Below are 20,797 nucleotides of genomic sequence, written 5' to 3'. Positions count from 1 at the left end.
CACATTAACTATATGCATGATTTGTGGGGTATTGTATGACAGGAAATTTTGATGGAACCAATCTATACTTATGGATGTGGGATTTCTGAAGCTATGTTGAACTGCTGTTCTGTAGCCTAAATATTTCTAGGGGGCTATATTTTCGAGGTTGAGCAATGTAACAAAAAATAGGCTAGGGCTAAAATATTCGTTGTACTACTGGTAAGACCCCTATTCGGTGATTATTTAGTTTCTCATCCAGCCTTTCTAATTATTATGATGCGGGCGGGAGGGTATTACCATTATGTCATTATTTTATAATATTAACACTGATGTACAGACCTTGTCCAAATTGTCTTCCTTACTACAAACGTTTCCTTAACCAGCTGATTCTACTTTTCGTGATTGCCAACTGTTTTTCGACAGTCAACTGAAAGCCTGAAGTCGATAGAGCACAATTGCAACTGGCACTGCAGCAATTTGCTAAGGAAAACAACAGTTCTCCTGGTGATATATAGCACATTGTAGTGTTCATCAACAAAAATTACATGTACTGTACCGGTAACAGTTTGGTATCACGTGTTCTTCTGAGCATGCGCAGATTAATTAATGGCTTATCATGCGGTAGCTTAAGGTGGCGCTGAACCGATTAAGTCCAGCCGCAGAAAACAATTTGTTTCAACCCACGCACATAATGAGCTATTTTAGGGTGGCCCAAAACTTCGCTAGTCTACGCCTTAAAAGCTGTTGTGATAGCCTGTGATGCTTTAGTTTAGCATAGAAAGTTTCATAAAATTACACGCTTTCATTTTTCGCCTATAAAACTCTGAAGTTTAAACCCGATTTTATTATTATTTATTACAGGTAATTTATAAGGCTAAACAGCCTGTTACACCTGATCAACAGGTAAAAAAAGTACAAGTAGACTAATTACATACATTTATACATAGTGTTAGATGAATATTGGTCTATCAATTTCTTAAAATCATCAACTGATGCTGCACATGCTACTTCTTGGGGTAAATTATTCCATGGTTCAACAACTCTTCTTGTAAAAAAATATTTCCTGGCATCTGTTCTTGAAAAATATTTAAATAGCTTAAATGTATGACCTCTGGTATGGGTAATGGGTGAAAAAGTAAAAAAATCAGAATGGTCTATATCATACTTATCATGTAGCATATTGTAGACAGCAATCATGTCACCTCTATAACGTCTATAATGTAATGATGGCAAGTTAAGTACTTTCAATCGTTCCTCGTAGTCAAGATTTCTTATAGATTTGATCATTCTAGTTGCTTTCCGTTGGATTTTTTCTAATTTTTGGATGTCTGTTTTATAGTAAGGTCCCCAAACCAAGTTACCATATTCTAAAATAGGACGTACTATTGATTTGTATAAACATGTAAATGAATCTACAGAAATATCCGAAAAGGTCTGTTTAATAAGGCCAAGAAGTCTATTAGCCTTATTAACCACTGCCGAACACTGACTATGAAACTTGAGATTGCAATCAATCAACACCCCCAAATCCTTTTCCTCATTTACCTTAACAATGTCCATCCCATCCATCTTATAACAATATCTCGGATTAAACTGACCTATATGTAGTATTTTACATTTAGAAATGTCGAAAGGCAACTGCCACATTACTGACCATTCAATGCAAGCATTAATATCATCTTGCAGGGAGGATATTGGGTTAGCACGACTAATGCTGGAATATATTTTTGTGTCATCTGCAAATAAAAGAACTTTATTCCTTAATAGTGATGGCAGATCATTGATGAAAATTGCAAAGAAGAGAGGACCCAAGACTGATCCTTGAGGTATTCCACTTATTACATCACTCCAACCAGACATTGAACCATTCACAGAAACTCTTTGTCTGCGTCCTTTCAAAAAGTCTTGTATCCAATTAAACAGATCACCTCTAAAACCATATGCATAAATCTTTTTGAGCAACCTTTCATGAGGAACAGAGTCAAAAGCCTTCTTAAGTCAAGGTACAAAACATCTACTGAATTACCACTGTCCAAAGTCTCTGTCCAATCATCAAGTGCACACAGTAACTGTGTCATACAAGACTTGCGAGGGAGGAATCCGTGTTGACATGGTGACATCAAATTGTTGTTAAACAAATGCTCTAACATTCCCTCACGAATAATAGATTCGAAAACTTTGGAAACAACAGATGTTAAACTTACAGGACGGTAATTACAGGGTGAAGATTTGATTCCTTTCTTGAAAATTGGGATAATAGTTGCTACTTTCCAGTCTGGGGGTAGTCTACCCTCGCTTAATGACTTCTTAAAAATTATAGACAGAGGTATGCTTATTTCAGCAGCAGCTTCCTTCAACACTCTGGGGGGGAGCTCATCAGGTCCAGTAGCTTTGCTAGAATTTAAATCACACAACTTTTCTTTTACAATGCCTACATCAATTGCTATGCCATCGAGACTAGTTACAAAGTCACGGTCTTGAAGCTCAGGGATGTTATCCATGGATTCTCTGGTAAATGTGCTGGTAAAAAACTTGTTCAACATTTCCGCTTTACCTTCATCAGTTGCTGCTTCAGTATCATTAAGTGACTCATCAACCAGGGTAGGAATGGAGGGTTTAACTCTGACCTTAGAATTTACATATCGCCAAAAAGCTTTAGGGTTGGTCTTCACTTCCTTAGCAATTCTCATCTCTAACTTAGATCTCAAGTCACGTGTAAGGCGTCTAAGCGAATTTCTTACTTCAGTAAACCTAAGATGATCCAAATGATTGCCAGTTCTACGGAACCTTTTCCATAATGTTTCCTTCTTATGTTTAAGATCAATTACTTTATGATTAGTATATGGTAATTTTCTACATTGGGGTTTATGGTACCTTGGGATAGAGCATTCCATAGCAGACTTAAAACATTGCATAAAAAAAATTCCAAGACTGGCATACATTTAGATCCTGTAATTCCGTCAACCAGGCAGTTTCGTTAAGGAGGCTTTTAAGCTTCATATAATCCCCTTTGTTAAAATTGTAAGATAGTACATCACTGGACTGGTTGATAGTTATTGGAGAACATGAAAGAGAAATATTCAAACACAAATGATCACTCAACCCCAGCCCAGAAGAATATTTACTATGTTCTCTTCATTGGTAAGTACTAGGTCTAGTACATGGGGGGATGAACCTGGTCTGAAACGTGTTGGCTCATTAACATGCTGAAATAAAACACATTCTTGTACTGTATCATAGAATTCCTGCTCATACGAATTGCCAGAAAAAGTATCATCACTCCAATCAATGCCAGGCAAATTAAAGTCACCAGCTATCAATAAATATGGTGGTCTTGACTCTAAAACCTCCTTAAATACACAACACAATTTGGATATGCTAACATTGGGATCAGTAGATGGTGAACGATAAATAGTACCAATTAGTAAATAGCTGTAGTTTAATAACTCTATTTTAACCCACAACTGCTCTTGAAATTCAGTAGTAAATGATACCTCCTTAGAATTGAGTGAATCAGTAATATAAATGATTATTCCTCTAGGGTTGTTTTGTAAAGGTGCATCAGGATCAAAATTAGTATAGGAAGTGTAGTTTTTAAAATAACTTCGCCAATGAACAACCTAGCGCTAAGCCACTTATGTTCCAACCATTTCTCACCTTGTAGAACAATTCTACGCTTTCCTTTTCACTGATAACAACATGGAAAGTAGTAAAAACGCACACCCGTGGGCTACAACGTTGGCTAACAGCTCCATCAAACCCGAATCGCGAAAATTCGAAGCGTACTATTGTAGAGTATCGCTTACGCAATGCCTATACCAAATTTTGATGGTCTGTGCCTCTGGTGCATAATTTTGAAGTTATTTAGCGAGAAAGGAGACGGTGTGGCTAATCAGGGCGCGGTCCGTATACTGCTGATTGCACGAATCTTTAAAAATTGCGTGACGCATGCGTCTGTGCGCACACAAGATTTTAAAACATTTTGTTTCACGGAACAGGTTGCTGATGTCGGGGACTAAGATGCCCAACGTAAGCAACTTGTTCCGTGAAACAAAACACTTTAATTCTTGTGTGCGCACACACGCATGCGTCACGCAATTTTTAAAGATTCGTGCAATCTGCAGTAACAGTAATCACGCGATGGCAGCTGGTGCCGTTCGCCAGTGAATTAACTAGAGTTGTGACAAGCTAATAGTTTTAAAGCGTGAATAGCGTTAGTTGTATCAACAAAAGTAGCTGGGCGGTCTGACAGGGCTTGTTCTGTTAGTCATCTGAGACGCTTCGCTGTGGTCTATGAATTTCCGCGTTTGTTCACGCATTACCACAAACATGCTGTACAATTAACTTTGTGCGGCTGCCCTTAATCGGTTCAGCGCCACCTTAAGAAGGATGCGGGCGGTGGATGAGAAACTAATAATCGGGGCCTAACCACAAAATCGCTCCCTTGATATACTTAGCGCGCAAAACAAATTATTTACAGTTGTTTCACGTGACTTCAACATGGCGGGATTGTTCCAGTCTCTACGCGATAAACTAGACCGATCCGTGGTGGTGGAAAGTGTGGAGATGTGTGATATTAGGTTAGTAGGGAGGGTGGTCACGAGATGGATACCTTTTAGCGCTTCTAATTATAATTATCATTGACACTTGTCAAGTGCTTTCGCTACAGTTCATGGGCAGGAGTGCAACAAGCTGGATCACATGTAGCTATAGTACTAACAAGCCACTTATGTTGGGATTTATCTGTAAGGGGAACGTCCCTACTTGGGAGCTCCTCTTGGTTCCCCTGAATTTAAATCCATCTTTCTTCAGGAAAGGGTATGTCAATGGCGGAATGACATTATTCAGCTTTTCAATTTTGCCTCCAGTCAGCCACATGCTGCATATTCCGCTATGATTCACGGCCTGTCATCTCGTTGGACCTTTTTAACTAGGACTGTGTGTGATTTGTCCTCTCAACTCGCTCCCCTTGAGGAGGCTATTCGTCTGCACTTGCTGCCAAAGTTATGTCTCCATGCCCCTAATGACTCTGAACGGGCTATGTTTGCTTTGCCAATCCGTCAAGGGGGCCTTGGTGTATTTGACCCTTGTAAATCTTCCCAAGACAACTATCAGTTTTCCACATCTGTTACATCCCCCCTAGCATCTGCCATCCTGAATCAGCTTTCTTGCTTTGATTCCTCCATCCTACAACAACAGCGTGCTCTTAAACAAGAAGCTCTATCCATCAAACGTCAGAATCTCTCTCAAAGATTTTCAGAGTTTTTCTCGACTTTGTCCAACAATCTCCAACTGTCCCTGAAACTTGCTGGTGAGAAGGGTGCATCCTCCTGGCTTTCCACTTTGCCTTTGGAATGTCATGGATTTGCTCTGCACAAAGGTGGCTTTTGTGATGCGTTAGCTCTCCGTTATGGTTGGTCTCCTAAGAATCTTCCTGTCAGCTGTGTCTGTGGCAGATCCAACAACATTGAACATGCTCTCAGCTGTCCGAACGGAGCCTTCCCTACCATCCGCCACAATGACATCCGAGATTTGACTGCAGAATTAATGTCAGAGGTTTGTCATGATGTATCTACTGAACCTCCCCTTCAGCCCTTGAGTGGTGAATCTCTCTCCCTACGTACAGCTAACCAAGATGTTGGTGCTCGCTTGGACATCAAGGCTTCTGGATTCTGGGGTTCTCGGTTTGAACCTATTTTTTTTTGATGTTAGAATATTTAACCCTTATGCCCCTTCAAACCGTTGTAATCCCTATCGCCAGCATGAAACTTCAAAGCGCCGTCAGTATGAGGAGAGAGTGCGAGAGGTGGAACATGGTAATTTTAGTCCTCTTGTTTTTTCAACTTCTGGAGGCATGGGTGCCTCCACCACTGTGGCTTACAAACGCCTGGCCTTCCTCCTATCCTGTAAGTGGAAATCACCGTACTGTAGGGTGATGAGCTGGCTTCGCTGCCGTCTTGGCTTCTCCTTATTGCACTCTGCCATCATGTGCATAAGGGGTTCTTGCTCCTCCTCTGGTCATCCCTTTAAGGGTCATGTTCCAGCATCAGTTGACCTTGCACTGGGGGAGGGGCATCTTGGGGCCGTTTAAGCCCCATTTCCTTTTTTTTTTCTATTCTGTGTTCTGTAGGTTCTGTTTCAGTAGTTCTGTAGGTGTAGGAAAAGGCTAAACCCATTTTATAGAACATCTTAGAGTAGAGTGTGGTGGATGGGAGTGCCAACTTGGGCCGGTTCTTCTTTCTTTAAAAAAAAAAAAAAAAAAAAATGTAAGGGGAACAACCAATGGCCAAGTATTTGAGATCAATCAATTTTCTTGGATAGGAACTGCAGTGAGTGGTCTCCTTAAATTTGTAACTACCAATCCCTTCTTTTTGTTTTCTGTATGTATGTATGTTTGTCAGTTTTGTTCTTGTATTTACCTTGCCGTGCCCACTCAGATCTTTTACTACGATCTGATTGTGGTTGCACGAGACCTAGGTCGCACATACTGTAAGCTAACCCTACTTATTGTGTTTTCTCATTTATAATAATCTCTCTGAAGTACTATGTACAGGTACAGGGAAGCTATTAATGGTAGCTATTAGGCTGTAGGGACCAGATTTGGTGTAGAGCCATTTTTTTGTCACTTCCCCGGCCAGAACAGTAATATATTGTTCGCTGTAAGTCATACTTGGCTGGGGATGAGTTCATCTGACAATTTCCCAATCTAAGCATGGAAATTTTCGAGGGATATATCAACAACTCAAAAATTGTCTTTACACTTTTTTGCAAAAGGGTTTGTCCTTAAGAAATTTCTGTCTGTATTAGGGCTGGGATGAAGCTTCGTATGTTTCTTGGGTTCGAAGGTTGAAGTAAACTTCAAATTATAAAACTATCCTTTGAAGCACTGATAACCTACGAAATCAATGTCATTATCTTTATTGCAGCTGCTTATTTGTCTCAGTTGAGTTCGTCTCTTCGTGTGCCATGCCCACTTTTAAACCATTGCATCTTAAAACACCTTATAAAGTGATACATATTGCATTGAATGAAAACATCCTTCTAGCTATTAGTTGGTGTCTGCCTGTGCATGATTGCAGTGTAGCAGACACACCCATTTGCAATCAACCGTGTCATTCAGTACTGCTGCTATGCATTTTCCAAATGCTTACCTTATTACCTGTAACTTGAAAGCTAACACCAAAGCAAATATTTTATTAGCAAATGTTCATAGGTAAATTTCAATATTTGTCCCAGCCCTAGTCTGCCAATTGAACATGGGAATATGTGGCCAGACTGTATTGAGTGATGTTAGTTGATGGATAGTATATAGTAGCTGTATGATTACACCTCTTATGGTCATGGGTGATGTAACACTATGGAACATACTATATGTATCGAGAGCTCTTGGTATTACATTGGCTATTTGTAAAATGATTTTTGACAATACGAAGCCCGGTGGAATTACCATGTTGTCTTGCTGAGTGAGGGGTGGATTGCATTCCCCCCAATATTGATAATCTATGACTATTGCTATTAACCCACACAGGTTCCCCACATCACTGGAGGCTCATGGATCTGATGCAATGCATAGTGATCCGGACTATTCTGCTGCTTACGTCATCGTCACTGGGGGAGAGTGGACAGGACATGGCTTTAGTTTCACCCTCGGCAGAGGCACCCAGGTGGTGGTTGAAGGAATAAAGGCTCTTGCTCCATTAGTGAAGGGTGTACCACTCTTGGATATCTTTTGTAATTTCTCTACATTTTGGCGTAAACTGACCAGTGAGTCTCAACTGAGGTGGCTTGGTCCAGAGACAGGGGCTATTCATCTCTCAGTAGCTGCTGTCATTAATGCCCTCTGGGATTTGTGGGGCAAGGTGGAGGATAAACCAGTCTGGAAGTTGCTTAGTGATATGTCACCTGAAGAAATCATCTCATTGGTTGATTTCCGCTACTTGTCTAATGTCATTACTAAAGAAGAGGCCGTATCAATGTTACAGAGTAAGATTGCTGGTCGAGCTGAACAAGAGAAACAGCTGCAGTCATCTGGCTTCCCAGCATACACTACCTCAGCAGCATGGCTGGGTTATTCTGAGGAGCAACTGAAGACACTATGTAATGCTGCCCTTAAAGATGGCTTTCGTAGTTTCAAGATCAAGGTGGGCCAAGACTTGTCAGATGATGTACGTCGCTGTAAGATTGTACGTGATGTGATTGGCTGGAATTGTGACCTTATGATGGATGCTAATCAGAGGTGGGAGGTAGATGAAGCTGTACACAACATGCAACAACTTGCAGAGTTTAAACCAGTGTGGATAGAGGAACCAACTTCACCAGATGATGTCCTAGGTAATGCTCAGATAACAGAGCAACTCAAGCCTCTAGCAATTGGAGTAGCTTCAGGAGAGAGTGCTAACAACAGGGTGATGTTTAAACAATTCTTACAAGCTGGAGCTATGGACTTTTGTCAGATAGATGCTACTAGGGTTGGAGGAGTCAATGAGAACATTGCCATCATATTAATGGCTGCTAAACATGGTGTCCCAGTGTGTCCTCATGCTGGTGGAGTTGGTTTGTGCGAGATGGTGCAACACCTTGCTATGTTTAATCATATTTGTGTTGCTAGTAGCAACAAACAAATCATTGAGTATGTCACACACCTCCATGAGCACATGGTTGACCCAGTAACAGTAACCAATGGCAACTACCAGCTGCCAAGCAAGCCTGGCTACAGCAGTGAGATCAAGAAGGAATCACGAGATATGTACCGATACCCAGATGGAACATTTTGGAAAAAATTTAATAATTAACAATAATAATAGTTAGTCCATAGTTTACTCGTCCTATAGAGGAAAGAGTATTAGGTAAATATTTTGTTAGCATATTTTGTGAACTCACAGGTATAGTAATTTCTCCACTATTGATCTCATCAATTTTATCATGAGGGTGAGCCTTATCAACAGTACACCCGATAGACTGACATGTTCCTAATATCTCCTTAACTGTTCCTGACAAATGATGGGCCATACTTCTCTCCCTCATAGTCCTGGCTACATCAATAACTTGTTCCATAGTGATGTTCCCATTATGTTTAACTGTAATAAATGACAAGTGTGGTTAGTAAGGCAACTACTCTGTGACCTGACCCTATATACTCGGGGAGTTCCTTCCCAACTAAAATTCACAGGACATTCCAGTTATCGTTACTTACTATTCTTTTGCTTCTTGCGATCTCTTGGTGGTTCTTTGAGTGCCTTGATGATCAGTGATGCTGCACTGGGTACCACATCAATCTTGGCTTGCCTAATTACCAACTAACTAGTTGAAACCAGTACAACAGCCCTAACCTGTTCTGGATGGTCAACTTCACCGTCACCTTTAGTCCCTTCCAGTCCTGTGTTGACTTAGCAATGTCATCTCCAACTTTCTTCGGTGACTACAGGGAGATCAGCCCCTTCAACACTTGATACTGAGTGTACCAATCCTTACTAGTCCAAGAGGTCCGATCTTTGGAGCTAATGATGATGTAGCACCTACTTCACCTCCTACTGCACGCAGATATACTAGTGGTGTGGAATAATTAGAACATATAGCTTGACATTGTTATTAGCTAGCTTACCTATTTTGATTTCGTTGGGATCAAACTTTGGCGGCATCTCCTCTTCGTGTTGTTAAGTGATGGCGGCTGTAAACAGACGAAGCGACACGATAACATTTCTACCAGTCTAATATCACACGAAGTCAAAAGGAATAATCAACTAACAATACCTAGGCTACTAGTACACACCAACTATTCGTGATTTCTTCCCGTCGTGTGGATGAGTCTGGAATGACTCTACCAAGTTACACGTTGCACAACGAGATCACGAGGTTAAGAAAGAAATCTATCACGTGACTCAATACACTTACTATAAGCGCCTCATTAGTTTTAATCGATTACCGGTAGCGCCATCCCCAAGGATTGATCTCTGGGACTAATGGCGGCATGTCATACAGTTGTACAGGAAGGTGACGCAATATTGTTAAGATGTGATAAAGCATACAAACCTGCTGTGGTCACTAAAGGACGGTTAGTGGATGGTGTGCGTTATTTGAAATGCGCGGCCTACAGTGATCTTCCCCTTTTGTTCTGTAGGCATATCAACATTAGCAAACAACGCGTGTCACTCTGTGATCTGATTGGCTACAATTATGGTACCAGTTTAAAATTACACAATAACAAATTATCACCAATGGACTCCCCCTCCATCAAAAGTAATTCCCCTGTTGTCCCAGTAACTGTGGTAACTTGTTTAAACATCAGCCAATGATAGTACAGCAGCTGGACGGGATAATCGACACATCAGTGATGACAGATCATCTCAATTGTTATCACAATCTGACATCATCACTATGAAGGGGAAAGGTGTGGATGGGGAGGTAGGTAGTTGTATATATATATATGTATATATGCACCAGAGACATTGGCGGATCCAGGATGGGGCATTTGGGGCAAATGCCCCCCCTTGTGGAGGAGCCAGCTATATGTACTTCTGATTAAAATAGCTACTAAACTTTGTCAGGCCAAGAAACTCGTGAAAATATGCACATTTTGCTAGTATATTATTACAAATTAACCTGAGACCAAAGTGAATCAAAGTCAAAATAACTGCGAGATTTTCACCCAGCTCCTTCGTGCGTACTAAGCGCCTCTAAAATAATTATTGTGCTGCTGTTTAGGACATTCAGAGCCTTTTAAACAGTTTTTAAGATTCCACAACCATCTGAAAAGGCCAAAATGGCTAAATTAACAGTGAGACACTACTAAGAGGTGATTATTTGCTGCTTCAAAAATGCAGCACTAGACTAGAAGAATCTAGCTCTCCTCAACCACTTACAACTTGGCCTGTTTGTGCCCCTCCCCTTGCCAGCTCCTGGATCCGCCCCTGAGATATTTCAATGCATCCCAGGCCCCTTATAAACCTCAGTGCAACATACTGGTTTACTGAAATTGTTTTTGTAAAAACGTGTGTGTTTGTACCTATCTACCTACAGTGTTGGGCAAGTTACTTTGTAAAAGTAACTAGTTACATATTACATATTACTTGCAACTGAACTATTTAGTTACAGTTACATATTACCCATAAAATAAAGTAACTGTAATAATATTACATATTATATTACTTTGTGTCCACAGCCTTAAGCTGTCACGTGTGGAACTACCACCTTATCACGTGACATGATTGCGCTGTTGGACAATATGTAAATTTTGGTTATAAGTAAGAAGCTGGTGAATAAGCTTCATTCAGTAGGCCTCGTTACTTCGCTGTGGCTAGGCATTACTCAGAGGATAACTAATGAGATTAGTAACTTCGTTACTTGTAGTAATAATATTACGTAATATTAGACTCGTTACAGTAGCTATATTACTTAGGTAACGCGTTACATTTGTAAGTAAAGTATCTTGCGTTATATTACCTGTTTTTATAGCGTATTTCGTTATATTACTTTGTTACTACAAAAGTAATAATATTACGTAACGCGTTACATAAGTAGCGCGTTACTCCCAACACTGTCTACCTATGTTTGTTTGTCCGTATGCACCCACGTGAGCAAAAACGTTAAAAATGATAGAAAGCAGCCAGCATGTAAGAATTGAAAGCTAAATTAAATATTAAACTTCCACACACATAAACTTTGCTCTGAGGTGGTTTCTTCTTGGAGGTCTGACGACTTCACATGTACTTCTTAAACGGTCTTCCCTTTCAGCTTTATAGACGTTTAATAACTTTAAAACAACACTGAAGGCCCCTTAGGCTACCAGAGGTAGCGTATCCTTCGAGTTGAAAGGGGGCGTTACCCGTACTTACGCGAAGGAAAATGAAGGGTAGCTTCGAGGCTTTCTCTATACAATTTGCACGAGAAAACACGATAGACACACTATAAAACAGTTGAGAAGATGCTTCTGTGTTGTTTAAAGTGGTTTGTTATAGCAAGAGTTCATAATATTTGTATGGTGGAGAGTGTCTAACTTGAATGCATGCACCAAACACCCTACGTAAAGTAACAGCTCAGCCTTATTTCAGAACAAAGGCTTTGCCTTCATCAACACTAATCAACACCAATCAATAGTTTTCTATCCCCCAGTGAAGGTGTTGATTTGATAAAAGGTGAACTTTACGCAGGGTGTTTGTACAGGCCATACTGAGAGCTAGACACTCTCCCCCATACAAATATTATGAACTCTTGGTTATAGTTACGCTTCCTTATTAGTGCATAGCAATGTAATTACCGAATTACAAAATAATTCAATATGCTAAATTACGGTATTTATAAATTCTAATTATCTAGCTGAATTAATAATAACTATAACATGAGTATAAACTAAATTATGTACATGGCTAGAGCTCTATACATGGCTAGAGATCTATACATGGCTAGAGCTCCATATATGGCTGATTAATTTAGTTAGAATGGGATAGTATTAATTGCATAGGCGCCTGGTTTTTAGAAGTAGCACAACATCAACTTGTTCCAGCTAAAATCAAGCCTAAGCCATATATGTGTCATAGCGTCTCCTCTGCATATATAATAATCTGATTACTAGTACAAGATGTGGTATTGTATAGCATGACATTACTGATAGGAAAGTTCAATACATTACCAACTGGAGCTGCAACAAGTACTCGACTTATTTGGATATTTGTTTTTTAACATTTTTATCCGAATGCCAAATTTACCACTCAGATATTTGTTTATATTACAAATGAACTTGGTTACCAGCTATAGTCTACAAGATGGACTGTTCTGCCATGTAAAATTGGTTATAAAGACAACCACCATCAAGCATGGGGCGAAGTACATGTGAAAGTACTTAAGTAAAGTACAAGTACTTTGACATTTGTTCAAGTACAAGTACATGACATTGTTTTAAGAGAAATACTTAAGTAAAGTACAAGTACTTTTGAAAGTATTTAAGTGCAAGTACAGATTATGCTTACAGTGTTCACGATTGCATTGTGTAGTTTTGGTCGCACCTAATAAAATTGTGAAAATCTGCCATCTGTAAGGCGAAATCTTTCAGGAGTAAATACCTTTCCTGCAATGCTAAAGTGTCTCTCAACAGGTACAGAGGAAGATGATACTCCTAGAACATTTTTTACCAACCTTGAAAGCAGAGGATATTTCTTTTAAATGTTTTATTTGCTGGATTTTGGGCCATTGTCAGTTTCAATGTATTCATCCACCTGCTAAGTGAGTGTACTTTGTTGTTGTTGACTTTCTGTTCAGGAAGTAATCTTTCTTCTTAGCTGCTATAGCTGCCTGCTTCTTATAATGATCAACTAAATCTTTCTGGCCAAAGTAGTATAACTGTTTCTAAGATCAACAGAGAAATGAATCAGAAGATTGGAAACCCTTTAAATCCTGTTTTAGAGCAAATGCAGCAATTGTGACTTCAACCAAAAGCTGACCATGTCAATCCAGGAATATATTATCTTTGAGTCAAATTCAGCCAATATAGCTACAACTTATTTCACTTGTACATATGTAAATGAACTTCATTGTACTTCAAAGTACTTATAAGTACTTTGAAGTACTTCAAGTACCTTAAGTATAAGTACAAGTACTCTAAAAGGTGTACTTAAGTGTCCTTATGTACAAGTACCAAAGTACTTTGCCCCATGCCTGAGTCCACGATTAATTTTGCATATTTCAGAGAGAAACTGGCCATGTATGTGGCAATATGTAGTGGCACTTTTGCATTAATCAAAATGTTACCTAATAGTTTGGTGTCCGTTTGTTAATACATCCAAATATGGATACTATCTGGATACTAAATTTGACATTCATTTGCAGCCTTGCAGTTGCTTGGCTGTCCACAAAATTTTCATCCTCAAAAATTAATGATTATCAGGCTCTACTTTCTAATAGGTAACCTCAAGTGGTCCTCAAATATAAAACCGCTAAAATTTGTTGATCCGTGAAAATTATATCCCTTGAAAGTTTGTACGTATACGGTAGCAATTGACTACTGTGTTAGAGTATCTGTCAAATGTGGTGAACTGTGGACCCTTTAAGTAGGTGATGATCGAGTCCTAGTTCTAATAATAACACAGGTGGGGGTTAGTAGGTGATGATCGAGTCCTAGCTCTAATAATAACACAGGTGGGGGTTAGTAGGTGATGATCAGTCCTAGCTCTAATAATAACACAGGTGGGGTTAGTAGGTAATGATCGAGCCCTAGCTCTAATAATAACACAGGTGGGGGTTAGTAGGTAATGATCAGTCCTAGCTCTAATAATAACACAGGTGGGGGTTAGTAGGTAATGATCAGTCCTAGCTCTAATAATAACACAGATGGAGTTAGTAGGTAATGATCGAGCCCTAGCTCTAATAATAACACAGGTGGGGGTTAGTAGGTAATGATCAGTCCTAGCTCTAATAATAACACAGGTGGGGGTTAGTAGGTAATGATCAGTCCTAGCTCTAATAATAACACAGGTGGGGTTAGTAGGTGATGATCGAGTCCTAGCTCTAATAATAACACAGGTGGGGGTTAGTAGGTGATGATCGAGCCCTAGCTCTAATAATAACACAGGTGGGGGTTAGTAGGTAATGATCAGTCCTAGCTCTAATAATAACACAGGTGGGGTTAGTAGGTGATGATTGAGTCCTAGTTCTAATAATAACACAGGTGGGGTTAGTAGGTAATGATCATTCCTAGCTCTAATAATAACACAGGTGGGGTTAGTAGGTGATGATTGAGTCCTAGTTCTAATAATAACACAGGTGGGGTTAGTAGGTAATGATCGAGCCGCTCTAATAATAACACAGGTGGGGTTAGTAGGTAATGATCGAGTCCTAGTTCTAATAATAACACAGGTGGGGTTAGTAGGTAATGATCATTCCTAGCTCTAATAATAACACAGGTGGGGTTAGTAGGTGATGATTGAGTCCTAGTTCTAATAATAACACAGGTGGGGTTAGTAGGTAATGATCAGTCCTAGCTCTAATAATAACACAGGTGGGGTTAGTAGGTGATGATCGAGTCCTAGTTCTAATAATAACACAGGTGGGGTTAGTAGGTAATGATCATTCCTAGCTCTAATAATAACACAGGTGGGGTTAGTAGGTGATGATTGAGTCCTAGTTCTAATAATAACACAGGTGGGGTTAGTAGGTAATGATCGAGCTCTAGCTCTAATAATAACACAGGTGGGGTTAGTAGGTAATGATCGAGCCCTAGTTCTAATAATAACACAGATGGGGTTAGTAGGTAATGATTGAGTCCTAGCTCTAATAATAGCACAGGTGGGGGTTAGTAGGTAATGATCGAGCTCTAGCTCTAATAATAACACAGGTGGGGTTAGTAGGTAATGATCGAGCCCTAGCTCTAATAATAACACAGGTGGGGTTAGTAGGTAATGATCGAGCCCTAGCTCTAATAATAACACAGGTGGGGTTAGTAGGTAATGATCGAGCCCTAGCTCTAATAATAATACAGGTGGGGTTAGTAGGTAATGATTGAGCCCTAGCTCTAATAATAATACAGGTGGGGGTTAGTAGGTAATGATCAGTCCTAGCTCTAATAATAGCACAGGTGGGGTTAGTAGGTAATGATCGAGCCCTAACTCTAATAATAACACAGATGGGGTTAGTAGGTAATGATCGAGCCCTAGCTCTAATAATAACACAGGTGGGGTTAGTAGGTAATGATCGAGCCCTAGCTCTAATAATAATACAGGTGGGGTTAGTAGGTAATGATTGAGCCCTAGCTCTAATAATAATACAGGTGGGGGTTAGTAGGTAATGATCAGTCCTAGCTCTAATAATAGCACAGGTGGGGTTAGTAGGTAATGATCGAGCCCTAACTCTAATAATAACACAGATGGGGTTAGTAGGTAATGATCGAGCCCTAGCTCTAATAATAACACAGGTGGGGTTAGTAGGTAATGATCGAGCCCTAGCTCTAATAATAATACAGGTGGGGTTAGTAGGTAATGATGGAGCCCTAGCTCTAATAATAACACAGATGGAGTTAGTAGGTAATGATTGAGCCCTAGCTCTAATAATAACACAGATGGAGTTAGTAGGTATTGATCGAACCCTAGCTCTAATAATAACACAGGTGGGGTTAGTAGGTAATGATCAGTCCTAGCTCTAATAATAGCACAGGTGGGGTTAGTAGGTAATGATCGAGCCCTAACTCTAATAATAACACAGATGGGGTTAGTAGGTAATGATCGAGCCCTAGCTCTAATAATAACACAGGTGGGGTTAGTAGGTAATGATCGAGCCCTAGCTCTAATAATAATACAGGTGGGGTTAGTAGGTAATGATTGAGCCCTAGCTCTAATAATAATACAGGTGGGGGTTAGTAGGTAATGATCAGTCCTAGCTCTAATAATAGCACAGGTGGGGTTAGTAGGTAATGATCGAGCCCTAGCTCTAATAATAACACAGGTGGGGTTAGTAGGTAATGATTGAGCCCTAGCTCTAATAATAACACAGATGGAGTTAGTAGGTAATGATTGAGCCCTAGTCCTAATAATAACACAGATGGGGTTAGTAGGTAATGATCAGTCCTAGCTCTAATAATAACACAGATGGGGTTAAGACCACTTGGGGAGGACACTTGAGATTTAGATGAGAGCAAAAGTGTGACAAGTTCATTGTATTAAAATTGTAATTTATCAAACTTTTCCTGCAAAGTTTTTGCTACAACATTTGACTGCATGTTGGTGCTATGCCATACAGTGGCAGATCTAGGATTTTTGAAAGGGGTTTCTGGAAGGTGTAGTTGCATTAGTATATATAGAGCATTACTATAGCAATATGTGGCTACAGTATTGTGCTATCATTTATTGCTCATTTGGTTTTTCCTGACTTTAAGTTCTTATCAGGGTCTCTTCTCTTTCCTTTTCAAGTCATGCAGAAACAAGTGCCTGAAAAATAATTAATAAGCAGTTAATTGGCCCTCAGGTTGGCCTCAGAGATGGAAAAAAAAAGAAGACATTCTGCAAGTTAAATTTTACTGTTATGATGAAAACTATTTATGACAGAAGAATGGCTTACTCAGCCAACATCACTTTCAAAAGTGAAATTTTGAAAATGGGTTTCTGTCAAAACTACTGAAACCCTTCTAGATCCACCACTGCCATAACACAGAAATTGTATGTATCATCCTATGGTAGATTTATTGTGTTTATGTATTTTGATTTCTTTGTTAATTAGGAAATATTAGCACATGTGTAAATCACTTTATCATGATCCATTTACAAACATGTTACAGGAGATTGTGGAGAGTGTTGTTAAGAATAGTACATCGTTTAGTGAACGTAATGAGTTCTCACAGGAGAAATATGTCAAACGGAAACAACGCAAGTAATTAATCTCTATTAGTGACTAATAATTTAGTGCTGTTTTACAGACATGTTACCATAGTAACAGTTGTTAGGCCGAGTACCAGGTTGCTATGTCACATGTACTACAATAAAGGACCATCACGAATATGGTGAGCTCTATGACATCACAACTAATTGTGTAGTTAATATTCTTCCAAACATTACCCTAGGATTCCTTTTATGGAACCCCTCCCCCTGTATATAGCTACAGCTCAATTTTGTAGCAACTTGTTGAAAGCAATTTGGGCCGATCTAAAAGCTTGTTTGGGCTTAGTTTTACCTAACCAATACTGCCTCATCATTGTCTGGGAAAACTGAGGCTGGTTTTTTGGGTAATGTTATTTTGTGGGCCACGCCTACTCCTTTGTGGTCCCTACTATACAGTACTGTATAATATAAGTATATAGCTTAAGCGTTGTTTATGGGAAAGATACAACAACACAAGCCATAACAAAACGTGTACTTGTATTACTGGGTAATGTGACTATAGTATCGTGATATTATCATTTATCATGATAAACACGTCCATGGAATTATGATGATACACTTTTTGTCACCCAACCCTGGGGTGTACAGTAGACCCTTGGTTATCCGACCCTCATTTATCCATACCCTCATCTATCCAAAATTGGAAAGGACTGTTCTATTAGAGTATTTTGAGTACAAGTGTATGTTCTATTAGAGTTTTTCAACGGAGCTCTATATAAATGTATGGACTTCAGTTATCCAAACAATTCACTTATCTGAATACTTTTAGTATTGCCTGAGACACATTGGGGTTCGGATAACCGAGGTTCTACTGTATTGCTAAGTGTTTTGATGATATCATTGTATTGTTACTATGGTTACATATAGCCAGTTAAGGATTGACTCAATTAGTCAGTTGATTACTATGGCTAACGTGAGGGCAGGTAGTCGGATCATCGCCATGGAAACTTGTCAGGGATTGTTATTGGGTACAATTCTAGAAAGAATGGGAGGTGTGTCTGATAATGGTGTTTTGATTGGCTGCTCTTACCATCACCTAGGTAACGGATTGTTATTGCAATTATTTACTGGAGACTTACCAGTGAGGTGACCTGGTTACTATGATGATAGTTGATATAATTGGCATTATTTAGAAAAGCCCTGGACTATTATGGCAGTGTCCTTAGTGAAAAGGACCGGTCTATATTAGAAGAATATCCCTTGAGAAGGATTAACCAAGTCTCTTTGATGGGAGAATGTAACCAATCAGAATGTGTTGTTGATAATGATGACATCACAAGAGGCATGTCCTCATCATCCAGTGACGAGGAACCTTCAGCTAAACGTACCAAGACAACAAGAAGGGTGTTAAGTGAGGATAAGGAAGCTATAAGGCTACAGAGACAAGCAGAGAGAGAACAACGTTATAGTTTAGCTTTAGGGCATCTCCGAGAGGGGGGCTTTGATGGGTATGTTGCCATGGTAACTGGTTGACATTTTTTAACTTGTGTGTAGTTTGGTCATAGCAACCCCTCATCATCCCATGCCAATCACCATGGCAACTGTCACACTGTTGGCACCATCTCGTCCATTTGCAATTTATCACCAGTTTGTAGAGGTGAGTGTGTGAACTAGCAACGCACCTTTGATGACGCCCTCCATATGTAGCCATTGGTCACTACCTATCAATCATTAAAGGAGTCAGGTCTGGTGTTTAACCTACAGTTGTCTGATACTATGTTACGATACTATCAGGTGGGTATTCCCCTAACATTTTGATCATGTGATATATGTGTTGTATACAGGTCATGTCTGCTAGAACTCATCCCATAGTTCAGATGAGTGGGACAAGTGGCTACTTGTTAACTGGCACTACAATAGTTAAATCATAACAATGTCCTTTATGTATCAATTAGCCTACACCTAAGAAAGCTGTTGTCCTGAAGTGTTCTTCTACTGTCACTATCTACATATGAATTATGTTCCTCCAAACATTGTTTAGTTTAGTGCTGTCCACCTCTTTGTATATAATTGAGTGTGTGTCCCATCAGACAAGACTAATGTCCAGGATACACTGTACTAACCATGTGGTACTACTAACAATATAGAGTGAACTCTCTTTAACTCTCAATACAGCCTGTCTCCAGTAATGATGCAACTTTTTTATGTCTTCATGATCAGTGATCATGTCCTCACGATCAGTGATCCTGTCCTCATGATCAGTTAATTGTGTCCTCTAAAATCTCAAAATGTCTGGAGAAATACTCTCAGATGCTTATTTTTCAGCTATACCAACTTTCAAAAACCTCCTTTTAAAAATCCTAATCCCTTTGAACTGAGGAACTTAAGGAAAGGAATGGTTGCTTTATATTTTTAATCAACTGGCTGTTGGCTAGTAATTTTGGAAGGGTCCAAACTATAACAACCTCATTATAATTATATTGTCATGACAACCTCATTATAATTATATTGTCATGACAACCTCATTATAATTATATTGTCATGCATGATGGAGCAATTACATCATAAATAATAATTCAATGAATGGTCCGTGCTTGTATATTAACAAGTTCCGTCCTTCTCAGGGGCCTCTAGCCATAATGATACACAGGTATATATATCTATTCTTAAGCTTGATATGACAGAAATGTGAGTTGCTTATAATTTACCTGTATACCAACACGGTAAAATAATCATAGCTATCTCAGAGTATTTAAGACTTGTATTTTCCTGGGCCATGCCCCTGGCATCCACGTATGCTTCAAACTTCACAAAGCTCCGCCTCTTAACTCTTCAGCCTACTTCCAGTAGAAACAAGTGTCATCAAATCCTATAACACATCTTTGTCAGCTTTAAAGATTTTTGCTAAAACTTGTTAGCTACCAGGTTGCACTCCAGAATGTATAATTTTTCTGGGGGAGCATCCCCCCAGACTCCTATAGTATAGATCTAAGTGTACATGCAACAGTTTCCTTTCTTTGTCCCATTTTACTTATTGTTGGCTACTGTATTAGGTTAAGTAATGTTGAAGTCACTAGTTCCAGTTTGTTAGGTTAGATAATCCAAAGGCTGCAGCACATGTTGCTGTCAGACCTTCCCTGTAAAAATAAAATAATAAAATAAAAAGTTAGCAAACCTGTCACCAAATTCAAGAGCAGACCTAGGATTTTAGAAGGGAGTAGGACCCAGATGTGGGGGTCTTGTTGACAAGATTTTGTTTTTATAATGCTTAAAATTTAATAAAAGTTATAACACTTTACACAGTTTCTGATCTGCTGATGCTCACTAGCACTTAATATGTCATGTTTTCACCAGTAGTTATGTAGTTAGCTATGATAGATTGGTCTACTGAGTCTTTATGAGTAGCTTCAATTAAGTATTTAGCTAGCTTTATAGCTAATCATGATCAACTTTTTGCTTCTTCATAACTACTTGGCATTTCTCCTTCATTATCACTATTACAATCACCTTCTATATCCTCT

The 20,797-nt window shown here is 39.3% G+C and overlaps 3 protein-coding genes across 5 annotated transcripts; 2 read left to right on the top strand and 1 right to left on the bottom strand.

Moving 5' to 3' along the window:
- The first annotated feature begins 4,405 nt into the window (after positions 1-4,405).
- On the top strand, positions 4,406-8,888 carry LOC136252516 (mitochondrial enolase superfamily member 1-like). Its single transcript, XM_066044972.1, has 2 exons — positions 4,406-4,562; positions 7,511-8,888. Exons 1-2 carry the CDS (start codon positions 4,483-4,485, stop codon positions 8,772-8,774), a joined length of 1,344 nt encoding a protein of 447 aa, XP_065901044.1. The 5' UTR covers positions 4,406-4,482; the 3' UTR covers positions 8,775-8,888.
- Positions 8,746-9,901, bottom strand: LOC136252525 (large ribosomal subunit protein uL11-like). 2 transcript variants are annotated; one of them, XM_066044981.1, is made up of 7 exons: positions 9,752-9,901; positions 9,584-9,649; positions 9,454-9,527; positions 9,312-9,400; positions 9,176-9,267; positions 8,863-9,059; positions 8,746-8,807 (listed from the first exon to the last, which is right to left on the bottom strand). In XM_066044981.1, the coding sequence occupies exons 2-7, from the start codon at positions 9,618-9,620 to the stop codon at positions 8,799-8,801; spliced, it is 498 nt and encodes a 165-aa protein (XP_065901053.1). In that variant the 5' UTR covers positions 9,621-9,649; positions 9,752-9,901; the 3' UTR covers positions 8,746-8,798. The 2 variants fall into 2 exon arrangements, with proteins under 2 accessions (XP_065901053.1, XP_065901054.1); XM_066044982.1 differs by having other exon boundaries at positions 9,733-9,848.
- Positions 9,854-19,307, top strand: LOC136252517 (tRNA (adenine(58)-N(1))-methyltransferase non-catalytic subunit TRM6-like). Of its 2 annotated transcripts, XM_066044974.1 has the most exons (11): positions 9,854-10,033; positions 10,100-10,218; positions 10,268-10,383; positions 17,237-17,328; positions 17,375-17,458; positions 18,204-18,328; positions 18,377-18,422; positions 18,470-18,784; positions 18,831-18,933; positions 18,984-19,070; positions 19,121-19,307. In XM_066044974.1, exons 1-11 carry the CDS (start codon positions 9,942-9,944, stop codon positions 19,205-19,207), a joined length of 1,266 nt encoding a protein of 421 aa, XP_065901046.1. In that variant the 5' UTR covers positions 9,854-9,941; the 3' UTR covers positions 19,208-19,307. The 2 variants fall into 2 exon arrangements, with proteins under 2 accessions (XP_065901046.1, XP_065901045.1); XM_066044973.1 differs by having other exon boundaries at positions 18,204-18,422.
- Positions 19,308-20,797: the final 1,490 nt, after the last annotated feature.

This window comes from Dysidea avara, chromosome 4 (assembly GCF_963678975.1).
Source record: "Dysidea avara chromosome 4, odDysAvar1.4, whole genome shotgun sequence".
NCBI classification, from domain to species: domain Eukaryota; kingdom Metazoa; phylum Porifera; class Demospongiae; order Dictyoceratida; family Dysideidae; genus Dysidea; species Dysidea avara.
The sequence above is the reverse complement of the archived record's forward strand: the minus strand, read 5'-3'. Positions and strand labels throughout refer to the sequence as shown.

Excerpts from the sequence above, each read along its gene's own strand:
- LOC136252525 (XM_066044981.1), bottom strand. The coding sequence starts at position 9,620 with ATGCCGCCAAAGTTTGATCCCAACGAAATCAAAATAG. Across the intron at positions 9,528-9,583 it reads TCCCAACGAAATCAAAATAG|TATATCTGCGTGCAGTAGGA; the intron begins GTAAGCTAGCTA and ends CCACACCACTAG. Across the intron at positions 9,060-9,175 it reads TCGCAAGAAGCAAAAGAATA|TTAAACATAATGGGAACATC; the intron begins GTAAGTAACGAT and ends CATTTATTACAG.
- LOC136252516 (XM_066044972.1), top strand. The coding sequence starts at position 4,483 with ATGGCGGGATTGTTCCAGTCTCTACGCGATAAACTAGACCGATCCGTG. Across the intron at positions 4,563-7,510 it reads GTGGAGATGTGTGATATTAG|GTTCCCCACATCACTGGAGG; the intron begins GTTAGTAGGGAG and ends TAACCCACACAG.
- LOC136252517 (XM_066044973.1), top strand. The coding sequence starts at position 9,942 with ATGGCGGCATGTCATACAGTTGTACAGGAAGGTGACGCAATATTGTTA. Across the intron at positions 10,219-10,267 it reads GGACTCCCCCTCCATCAAAA|CCAATGATAGTACAGCAGCT; the intron begins GTAATTCCCCTG and ends TTTAAACATCAG. Across the intron at positions 17,459-18,203 it reads AAAGGACCATCACGAATATG|CCAGTTAAGGATTGACTCAA; the intron begins GTGAGCTCTATG and ends GGTTACATATAG.